Source organism: Physeter macrocephalus, chromosome 8 (genome assembly GCF_002837175.3).
Source record: "Physeter macrocephalus isolate SW-GA chromosome 8, ASM283717v5, whole genome shotgun sequence".
Lineage (NCBI taxonomy): Eukaryota > Metazoa > Chordata > Mammalia > Artiodactyla > Physeteridae > Physeter > Physeter macrocephalus.
The window spans coordinates 72,858,789-72,870,593 of record NC_041221.1 but is presented as its reverse complement, the minus strand read 5'-3'; the positions used below and the strand labels follow the sequence as shown (position 1 = coordinate 72,870,593).

Below are 11,805 nucleotides of genomic sequence, written 5' to 3'. Positions count from 1 at the left end.
GCAGCCATGGCCCACGGGCCCAGCCGCTCCGTGGCATGCGGGACCCTCCCGGACCGGGGCACGAACCCGCGTCCCCTGCATCGGCAGGCGGACTCCCAACCACCGCGCCACCAGGGAAGCCCGAGACAAGTGTTTTTAAGAGTAGGAAAGCAAGGCTGAAAGTACAGAGAGAAAAGATTCTTTCAAGACTGGGAAGGAAATGGAGGTCTGTGGGTTCCCTCCAGTACTCTGGAGAGGGACTAGGACCTCAAACACACCTAAGGAAGCTCAAGGACTTGAGAAAAATAACCCCTGCTGAAGATATCTCAGGAATCTTGGAGCTACTGCCAGAACCATACAGCTTTGAACAACATATGCCAGTATAGACTGAAGACATAAGGCCTTTCCCCAAACGCTCTGTTTCACCTAAGAGTCTATGGTATTCCCACAATTCTGCAGGTAAAGAAGTAAATAATGACTAGGATTTAATTTCCCATTTGTAAAGGGATGGGAACAGAGTCAGATTCAATTTTACTATTTAACATAAAATCATAAGCTATTTGTTACACATCCCAAGTTTGTACAGTCTTTTTTTTGAATTTTTGAATTTTATTTTATTTACTTTTTTATACAGCAGGTTCTTATTAGTCATCAATTTTATACACATCAGTGTATACATGTCAATCCCAATCGCCCAATTCATCTTTTAAAAATAATTCTGAGACTCACGTTTTGATCATGGCTCAGCTCACAGCTAGCTGTGTGACCTTGGGTGGTCACATAATTCCTCCTAGTTTGTACAGTCTTAACGGCATCATAGTAATTTTAAAAGTCTCTAGTTTTCTCTGACAGACACACCCAACATTTCTTGTACACATGGGATACATCATGTGTATCCCTACAACTCAAAAACTATATTTTCAGTTGCAAAGAAAAAGCTCAATTAGACTCTTAAGACCACACACAGAAACAACTCTACTTAAAGTCAATCCCAAACTCCTTCCCTCCCTTCCTCTTTAGATGGTCTCTTTATCTCTATAAAAAGCCTGGCCAGAAAGTTAATCTTTTCCCCTGCTCAAGTTACTGCAGAAGAGGTCCCTAAGTGGAGACACCTGGCCTGTAAGCAGAATTGAGGAGGAGGGGTGGGACGTAGGGAGAGTCATAAGCACGAATGCTCTCTGAGGTTGAAAGAATGATGACAAGTATAGGTAATATGTTGAATGCTATCCTGTGCTGGGCACTTACTACTTCACATATATTAATTTGATTAATGAAGGAGGTACAATTACCTCCCCATTTGACTAGTAAGGAAGCTTTAATGCAATGAAATGACATTCCCAAGTTCACTCAACTACTCATTGGGAGAGCTGGGCTTTCAACCCAGACATTCCATGTCCAGAACCCTCAGGTAATTTTTTTTTTTTGCGTTACGAGGGCCTCTCACCGTTGTGGCCTCTCCCGTTGCGGAGCACAGGCTCCGGACGCGCAGGCTCAGCGGCCATGGCTCACGGGCCCAGCCGCTCCGCGGCATGTGGGATCTTCCCGGACCCGGGCACGAACCCGTATCCCCTGCATTGGCAGGCGGGCTCTCAACCACTGCGCCACCAGGGAAGCCCCCCCTCAGGTAATTTTTATGAGATGAAATAAAAATTGTTGAAGCTTGGTCTTATATACTTGGAGGTCCATTATAGTATTTTCTATACTTTTGCATATGTTTGAAATCTTCCAAATTAAAAACTTAAAAAAAAAAAAAAAAGGGTGATTTCAGGGTGACCAGACTAACTCCACACATTTCTCAGTTTGTAATAATTAACGGAATAGATAAAGAAAATAAGTATCAAGCATCTTTACACGTCTGTTTCTAGCAATGGCAGATGCTCCATAGCTTTTACATAGGTTTAAGGTTATTCTGGGCTATTCTGAATCCGTGGTAAGACTGCATTCCCTAGCATTCTCTCCCCATCACACAACCCAGGCACAGAGCCCCACAACTCCTAAAGTACTGTCGACCGAGACAAGTGCACTGGGATCAAACGGGAAATGAACAGATTTTAGAGTCCGTTTTAAATTTGAATCTTATTTCTACCAGTCCCTATTAGGTCAGCGCTTCTGGTCTCAGAGTCTCAGTCGCCTGTTTCGTAAAATGAGAACAATGAAGTCTACCTTGCAGGCTTGGTGCGTGAATAAAGAAGGAAAATATGAAGGGCCAACACTGGCTTTCAAAGAGTTAACCCTCAATCTGTTCTGTCCCCTTCCTCCCCTTCCCGCCTCTGCAACGGGATGAAAAAGAGCTAACGTTCCTTTTCGAAAAGTTAGATATTGTAGCGTTTAACGTCGTTATCCAAAAAATAGGGGCTGGTGAAGTCCCAGTGACCGGTATACAGAGGGAAAATCCGCACACGTCTATGCCTCGCTCAGACACAGGGCCCGCTTTCTCGACTCTAGCAAACTTGCACGGCCGAAAGGCCCCGGGGGCAATGACTAACCCCGGAGCTGCGGCTCCTGGGCCGTAGTCGGGCACCGCCCCGCCCCCCCCGGCCACGCACGCGCAGTCACTCGCCGGCCACGCCGACTGCTGTTGTCTGGCCTCGTTGGGCTGGGCCGTCCACCGAGCACAGGCGTATCCCTGCTGAGGGCCCGCGCGGGCTTAGGCTTCCAGATCGACGGGTGGGGACGGCCGCTGAGCGTGCGAGCAAGTCGTTGCTTTTCCGAGTCGCTCTTTTCCAGGCTCGGTCCGGTGGTCAGCATGGCCCGTGAGTATGCGGACGGGTAGGGGAAGCGGCGGGGAGCGTCCGGCGAGGAAGTGGAGCTCAAAGGCGCGGCGGGCGGGCAGGCGGGGGCCAGCTGGTGAAACCCCTTATGTCCGGCGCGGTGGTGACCCAGTTTTTAGTCAGCAGAGGGAGAGGGGCGGTTGGCTCAGGTCCGGCCTGAAAGGTCGGGCAGGTGCCTGCCCCTCGGGTGCGAGTTTACACGGTAAGGAACACCTCCCCGGTGGTGAGGTGTGTGGAGCCCCGGGAGGGATCCTGGTCAGGAGGTGGTTTACAGCTGGTACTTAATACTTAAGGTCGTGAGGCCTAACGAGGACAGGGAGCCCTAAGTCTCCTCTCTGGTTCTTTTGTTTGGCCCTCGAAGGTAATGTTTCAAAAGCATCTGTAATGCTCGCTTAACGGTTGAATTATGATGGACCAACGTGTGTGAGGTGTAATCTGTGGTGTATCTTTCTCTCTCCACCCACACCTCTCAAAAGCCAGAACTTATTTTGGAATACTGGCCCATAGAGACAGACGATTGGAACGCCTCTTTTAAGAGATCTGGTGTTTATAGCCAGTGAACACCTTAACTGGCATCATAATACTGTTAGGAACTTCAGTGTTTACCTTTAAGCTTCCTCCTTGTCATCAGATCCCCGGAACACCATTCAGTGCAGTACTCTGCTGGCTTATCTCTTAAAAAGCAAACTTTAGATACATTTAAATAAGACCCTTAGAATGGAATTATTAATTTTGGAGATGGAAAAATAACATCACTATTTCTCTTTGTAGGTGGAAATCAACGAGAACTTGCCCGCCAGAAAAACATGAAGAAATCCCAGGAAATTAGTAAGGGAAAAAGAAAAGAGGATAGCTTGACTACCTCTCAGAGGAAACAGAGGTGAGTTATACTAAAGGAATTCTCAAGTCACAGAAGTTTTCATTTTGGAGAATGGAAAGCAGTTTTTAAATCCTTAGTAGAACTAGGCCTGCAGGAAGGGGTAACAGCTGCATATCTGTTGTGTGCCACGCATACTAAAATTATAAGCGGTAGTCATTATCCCAACCCATAGATGAAGAATTTTAAGCTCTCAAAAGCTATAATTTCTCTTGCAGAGAATCTCACGCAACTCCACCACAACCATAAGAATTTCATTTAGCTTCCATGTGCAAGGCATTGTTAGGTGCTGAGGGTAAACATTTTCCAAGCAGACATCCTACTCATACTACTCTGGATGACAGGTCACCAATTATATTGATAACTTCTGAAAGAGACACAAAGTATATGTAGTTATATTGACTTCTGAAGATCCATTGGATTGGAGAGAATGCAGGTGCACTGCCTTGACATACATGTGACAATACAAAACTGCTACAGAAATGTCAATACTTTGAGACTACAGCTTAAGTTTTTTTAAAAAAGCATTCATGTTTCTAAAAAAAGTTAGCCAAATTTCTTTTTATTCTAAAATCAAATTTTGTTGTTCATGTGAAACTTGGAGGCCAGGTGAAGAATTGACTACACAGGCTCCATCGTGGCTTCTCTGTGGTCCTCAAGGCTGGCTGCACATTAGAACCACCTGGGAAAACTTGATGTCTGCTCAAGCCTGTGCCTTACATCCAGCCCTGAATTAATTGGTGTGGGGTTGGACATTAAAAGGTGCTCTAGGTAAATTTTATTATACTTAAGTTAAACCTGACTTTAAAAGCTCCCCAGGTGATTCTGATATGCAGTCAGAATTTAATGAAGTTTAAGCCCTTAATTATCACTTCACACTGTCTTTCTATGACATTTATTGTTAAAGTGATAAGCTTTGCTTTAAATTTGTTTACTTACATTGGAGTAGAAGTGAACCAATCAGTGGAATGGTACAGATCAGTAACCCTGAAATAATATTTTTATTGGGAAACTTAGTGTAGCTTGGCTCAGTGATAGTCACTGCTTAATGACTACCCACTGCTAACAAAGCTCTGTGCTAGATGCTCTATATTTATTACCTCTATTCATCATAATCATGAAAAGTGCTATTAGCCCCAATACATGCAATGAGAGACTGGGGCTCTGAACTTCAATAACATTACTAAGATCACACAGCAAGCACAGCAGAGTTTGGTTACAAACAGAAAAATAACTATTACTGTTTTTATTCAGGACACCTCATTTTTTTTGTAGCTGTCTTGTTTTTCCTTCCTTCTCATTCCTTGTTTTTGCTATTGGCCTCTCAGAAATGTCTTACTAACATGGACAGAGCTACTCATCCTGAATTAAAATCTAATACTAAATATATGCAATAACAACATAGGAAAGAACCTGGACTTTGAAATTGGACAGACCTTAGTTTTTATGTGATTTGGGGCAAATTATTTAGCTCTAAGCCTTTAACTTTTTTTTTTTTAATCTGAAACATAGTGACAATAACTCAAAGTTGTCGTGGGACTTAATCCAGAGCCAGCAAAGTGCCTGGCACAAAGTAGGTGTTGAATACATAGCCATTTAATATATTTTTTAATATGGACTCATGGACCATCCAGCCCAAGTAATCTGGTTTTAGTTCACAGTATGTGAAGGTGCAGCCAGAGACACAAAGGGTTAAGAAAATGCCCTGAATATCCTGCTTTTTGGCTTGTAAGAAACTGAATTGATTCATAACATCTATGTCCTAATCCTAGGTACCACTTAGGATATCTAGAAGACCTCTGAAATGCCCCTTCATTCACGTAAAAATTTATAGTGAATTAACTTTGTTGACAACCAATATTAATTGCCATTATTTCTACATATAGCTGCCTCATGTCAGATGGTGTGCTTGTGTGTGTGTGTGTGTGTGTGTGTGTGTGTGTGTGTGTGTGTGTGTGTATGTATGTGTTCCTCAGAACAACCTGATATGTATTACTCTAATTTTGAAAAGACTTGGAGGTTATTTATCCAAGGTCATGACAACAGTACAGATTCTATCTCCGTCCATGAAAATGGAAAGACATGAAAGTTTATATCTTCTTTTAAATTGTTTTCTAGTATACTGAATGGATTATTATAGAAAACAAATGAGAACATAAACTCAGTTTTTCTGTAACAACTTACAGCCTTTTCCCCCCATATAGGGACTCTGAGATCATGCAACAAAAGCAGAAGGCAGCCAATGAGAAGAAGTCTATGCAGACGAGAGAAAAATGATGACTATTTGGAAAACCTGGGTGCTGCTGCTAACTAAGTGTATCATAAGCTCCATGATCAAGATTTTGTAGAGTGAACAGTCAGTACATATGTTATATCCTTATAAAACTATTTTAAACTTTACCTTTCAGCCTGACTTAGTGTGATGTTTCAGAACCATTCTACAAAGAATAAAACACTAACCATGCATGTGACATATTGGCGAACATTGTTTTTTATCACCAGTGAGCATTTATACAATTTATTAGAGAGGTAATATGATCAGGTAACAGGGTATTGTATATAAATCTGAATCTTTGTCATAAACTTTGTTAAAGTATATCTTTAAAGTCAACTTTATTGTATAATAGAATTTAAGATACATTTATCTAATTTTGCTTTGTAATCAACTAGTTTGCTTGAAAAATTTACAAAAAATAGTACAAACCACCTGGAATAGCAACTAAATGAACATAAACTAAATGAGGTCTCAGTAAGAGTTCTACTTACAGCTTTAAAATTTTCTGGAATAAGTGCCTTTTTTTTTTTTTTAAGAATTTCTTTTTTTTTTTTTAAGAAATTTATTTTATTTTTGGTTGTGTTGGTTCTTCGTTGCTGCATGCGGGCTTTCTCTAGTTGCGGCGAATGGGGCTCCTCTTCGTTGTGGTGCGCCGGCTTCTCATTGCAGTGGCTTCTCTTGTTGTAGAGCATGGGCTCTAGGCATGCGGGTTCAGTAGTTGTGGCATGCGAGCTCAGTAGTTATGGCTCACAGGCCCTAGAGCACAGGCTCAGTAGTTGTGGCACATGGGCTTAGTTGCTCCACAGCATGTGGGCTCATCCCAGACCAGAGCTCGAATCCATGTCCCCTGAGTTGGCAGATGGATTCTTAACCACTGCACCACCAGGGAAGCCCCTGCCTTTTTTTTTCTTAATAGAGTTTATTTTGTAGAGCAAAATTAGGGTCCCAAAAAAATTTAGATTTCTCATCTACCCCCTGGCCCTACTCATACATAGCCTCCCCATTATGAACATCCCCTACCAGAGTGGTACCCTTGCTGTAGCTGATGAACCTACATTGACACATCATTATCACCCAAAGGACATAGTTTACATTAGGATTCACTCTTTGCATTCTAAGAGTGCCTTTTTTTGTGTGGATATGTTAATGTTTATTGTTTTTAGTTGAAGTATAATTGACTTAGAATATTAGTTTCAGGTGTGCAGCATAGTGATTCAATGTTTTTATACATTACAAAGTGATCACCACAATGTCTAGTCACCATCACCACAAAAAGTTACTATAATATTATTGACTATATTCCCTATGCTATACATTATATCCCCATGACTTTTTTATTTTATAGCTACGTTTGTATCTCTTAATCTTTTTCCCTTATTTTGTGCATTTTCCCACCTTCCTCCACTCTGGTGACACCAGTTTGTTCTCTGTACCTGTGAGTGAATTTCTGTTTTGTTATGTTTGTTCATTTGTTTTGTTTTTTAGATTCCACATGTAAGTGAAACCATATGGTATTTGTCTTTCTCTGTCTGGCTTATTTCACTTAGCATAATACTCTCTGTGTCACAAATGGTAAGATTTCATTCTTTTTTATTGCTGAGTAATATTCCATTGTATATGTGTACATATACACCACAGCTCCTTTATCTATTCATCTCTCAAGGTACAGTTAGGTTGCTTCCATATCTTGGCCATTGTAAGTGCTGCAATGAACATAGGGGCAGATAAATCTTTTCAAATTAGTGTGTTTGTTTTCTTCAGATATTTTTAATTTTTTGAGAAACCTCCATACTGTTTTGCATTGTGACTATACCAATTTACATTCCCACCAACAGTACACAAGGGTTCCCTTTTCTCCACATCCTCACCAACGCTCGTTATTTCTTTTTTTTTTTTTTTTTTTTTTTTTGTGTTATGCGGGCCTCCTCCTGTGGTGGCCTCTCCCGTTGCGGAGCGGCATGTGGGATCCTCCCATACCGGGTCGCGAACCCGGTTCCCCTGCATCGGCAGGCGGACGTGCAACCACTGCGCCACCAGGGAAGCCCCTCGTTATTTCTTTTTGATAAAAGTCATTCTGACAAGTGTGAGGTGATATCTCATTGTGGTTTTGATTTTCATTTCCCTGATGATTAGTGGTGGTGGGCATCTTTTCATGGATTGGTTGGCTATTTGTATGTCTCTGGAAAAATGTCTATTCAGATCCTCTGCCATTTTTTAATGAGATTTTTTTTTTATATTGAGTTGTATATGTTCTCTCTGTATTTTTTATATTAACCCCTTATTGGACATATCATTTGCAAATATCTTCTCCCATTCAGCCATTCAGGATGTTGTCTTTTCATTTTGTTAATGGTTTCCTTTGCCATGCAAAAGCTTTTTAGTTTGGTGTAGTCCCATTTGTTTATTTTTGTTTTTTGTTTTTTGGGGGATATTTTTGGCTGTGCTATGTGGCTTGTGGGATCTTAGTTCCCCGACCAGGGATTGAACCTACACAGAAAGCACAGAGTCCTAATCACTGGACCACCAGGGAATTCCCTGTTTATTTTTGCTTTTGTTGCCCTTGTCTGAGGAGACGGATCCAAAAAAATACTGCTAATGCTGATGTGTAATATCATACATAGTGCCTATATTTTCTTCTAAGCGCTTTGTGGTTTCATGTCTTACATTTAAGTCTTTAATCTGTTTTGAGTTTATTTTCATACATGGTGTAAAAAAGTTGTCTAGTTTCATTCTTTTACATATAACTGTACAGTTTTGCCACCACCACTTATTGAAGAGTCTGTCTTTCCCCTATTTTGTATTCTTGCCACCTTTGTTGTAGATTAATTGTGCATTTAAGTGTGGGTTCATTTCTGGGCTCTGTATTCTGTTCAGTTGATCTATATGTCTGTTTTTTTGCCAGTACCATACTGTTTTGATGACAGTAACTTAGTAGTATAGTTTGAAATCAAGGACCATGATACCTTCAACTTCTCTTTCTCAAGATTGCTTTGGCTATTTGAGGTTAAGATTTGTTCTTTTTCTGTGAAAAGTACAGTGGGTATTTTGATAGGGATTGCATTATATCTGTAGATTGCTTTTGGTGTTATGGACATTTTGACAATAATAATTCTTCCAATCCATGAACACAGAATAGCTTTCTATTTATTTGAGTTGCCTGCAATTTTATTCATCAGAGTTTTACAGTTTTCAGAGCGCAGGTCTTTCACCTCCTTGAGCAAATTAATTCCTAGGTATTTTATTCTTTTTGATGCAATTCTAAATGAATTGTTTTCTTAATTTCTCTGTCTGCTAATTCATTATTAAGGTATAAAAATGCAACAGGTTTCTGTATATTCATTTTGTATCCTGAAACTGTACTAAATTTTTTTTCAGTTCTAATAGTCTTTTTGCTGGCATCTTTAAGGTTTTCTATATATAGTATAATGTCATCTGCAAATAGTGACAGTTTTATTTCTTCCTGTCCAATTTAGTTGACTTTTTGTTTGTTTTTTGTCTGTGCTGCACAGCATGTGGGATCCTAGTTCACCAACCAGGGATCAAACCCACACCCCCTGCAGTAGAAGCACAGAGTCTTAACCACTGGACCACAAGGGAGGTCCCTGGATGACTTTTATTTATTTTCTTGTCTGATTGCTCTGACTGGGATGTCTAACTATGTTGAATAACAGTGGCAAGAGTGTCCTTGTCTTGTTCTCAATTTTAGAGGAAAAGTTTTCAGCTTTCCAGTATTGTGTATGAAGTTAGCTATGGATTTGTCATATATGGCCTTAATTATGTTGATGTATGTTCCCTCTGTAACCACTTTGTTGAGAGCTTTTATCATAAATGGATGTTGAATTTTTGTCAACAGCTTTTTCTGCATCTACTTATATGATTTTTGTTCCTCAGTTTGTTAATATGGTATATAACATTGATGGATTTGTAGCTATTGAACCACCCTTGCATCCCTGGGATACATCCCACTTGGTTATAGTGTATGATCCTTTTAATGTATTGTTGAATTCAGTTTGCTAATATTTTGTTGAGGATTTTTGCATCTTTGTTCATCAGTGATATTGGCCTATAATTTTCTTTTTTTATACTGTCTTTGTCTGGTTTGGATCGGTTAATGCTGGCCTCATAGAATGAATTTGGAAGCATTCCTTATTCTTCCATTCTTTGGAACAGTTTGAGAAGGGTAGGTATTAATTAACTGTTACTTAAATGTTTGGTAGAATTTACCTGTGAAGCTGTCTGATCCTGGACTTCTATTTGTTGGCAGTTTTTGATTACTGATTCAATTTCATTACTAGTAAACAGTCTGTTCAGATTTTCTGTTCTTCCTGATTCATTCTTGGAAAATTGTACATTTCTAGGAATTTATGCATTTCTTCTATGTTGTCCAGTTTGTTGGTGTAATTGTGGTAGTCTCATGATTCTTTGTATTTCTGTGGTATTAATTGTAACTTCTGCCCTTTCATTTCTGATTTTATTTGGGGCCCCTCTTTCTCTTGATGAGTCCTGCTAAAGGTTTATAAATTTTGTTTATCTTTTCAAAGAACCAGCTCTTAGTTTCACGGATCTTTTTAATTGATTTTTTTAGCCTCTATTTCATTTATTTCTGCTCTAATCTTTATTATTTCCTGACTTCTACTAACTTTGGGCTTTGTTCTTCTTTTCCTAGTTCCTTTAGATGTAAAGTTAAATTGTTTATTTGAGATTTTTCTTGTTCTTGAGGCAGGCCTGTATTGCTATGAACTACCCAATTACAATTGCTATTGCTGTGTCCCATAGATTTTGGAAAACTGTGTTTCCATTTTCATTTGTCTCAAGGTATTTTTTTATTTCCTTTTTCATTTCTTCATTAAACCATTGGTGGTTTAGTAAAAAGTTGTTTAGTCGCCACATGTTGTGGGTTTTCCAGTTTTCTTCTTATAACTGATTACTGGTTTCATACTGTTGTGGTTGGAAAAGATGCGTGATATGATTTCAGTCTCCTTATATTTATTGAGACGTGTTTTGTGGCCTAACGTGATCTCTCCTAGACAGTGTTTCATGTGCACTTGAAAAGAATGCATGCCCTGCAGTTTTGGGGGGTTTTTTTGTGTTTTTTGTGTGTTTTTTTTTCTTAACATCTTTATTGGAGTATAATTGCTTTACAGTGTTGTGTTAGTTTCTGCTGTATAACAAAATGAATCAGCTATATGTATACATATATCCCCATATCCTCTCCATCTTGCATCTCCCTCCCACCCTCCTTATCCCACCCCTCTAGGTGGTCGCAAAGCACCAAGCTTATCTCCCTGTGCCATGCAGCTGCTTCCTACTAGCTATCTGTTTTACATTTGGTAGTGTATATATATCAATGCTACTCTCTCACTTCGTCCCAGCTTACTCTTGCCCCTCCCCGTGTCCTCAAGTCCATTCTCTATGTCTGTGTCTTTATTCCTGTCCTGCCCCTAGGTTAATCAGAACCATTTTTTTTATATTCCATCTATATGTGTTAGCATACAGTATTTGTTTTTCTCTTTCTGACTTACTTCACTCTGTATGACAGACTCTAGGTCCATCCACCTCACTACAAATAACTGAATTTCGTTTCCTTTTATGGCTGAGCAGTATCCATTGTATATATGTGCCACATCTTCTCTATCCATTCATCTGTCGATGGACACTTAGGTTGCTTCCATGTCCTGGCTATTGTAAATAGTGCTGCAGTGAACACAGTGGTACATGACTCCTTTTGAATTATGGTCTTCTCAGGGTATATGCCCAGTAGCGGGATTGTTGGGTCATATGGTAGTTCTATTTTTAGTTTTTTAAGGAACCTCCATACTGTTTTCCATGGTGGCTGTATCAATTTACATTCCCACCAACAGTGCACGAGGGTTCCCTTTTCTCCACACCCCCTCCAGCATTTA

The 11,805-nt window shown here is 40.0% G+C and overlaps 1 protein-coding gene across 1 annotated transcript; it reads left to right on the top strand.

Annotated features, from left to right (window-relative positions):
• The first annotated feature begins 2,534 nt into the window (after window positions 1-2,534).
• On the top strand, window positions 2,535-6,098 carry SERF1B (small EDRK-rich factor 1B). The gene is made up of 3 exons (XM_007129962.3): window positions 2,535-2,732; window positions 3,522-3,630; window positions 5,832-6,098. The coding sequence occupies exons 1-3, from the start codon at window positions 2,726-2,728 to the stop codon at window positions 5,902-5,904; spliced, it is 189 nt and encodes a 62-aa protein (XP_007130024.1). The 5' UTR covers window positions 2,535-2,725; the 3' UTR covers window positions 5,905-6,098.
• Window positions 6,099-11,805: the final 5,707 nt, after the last annotated feature.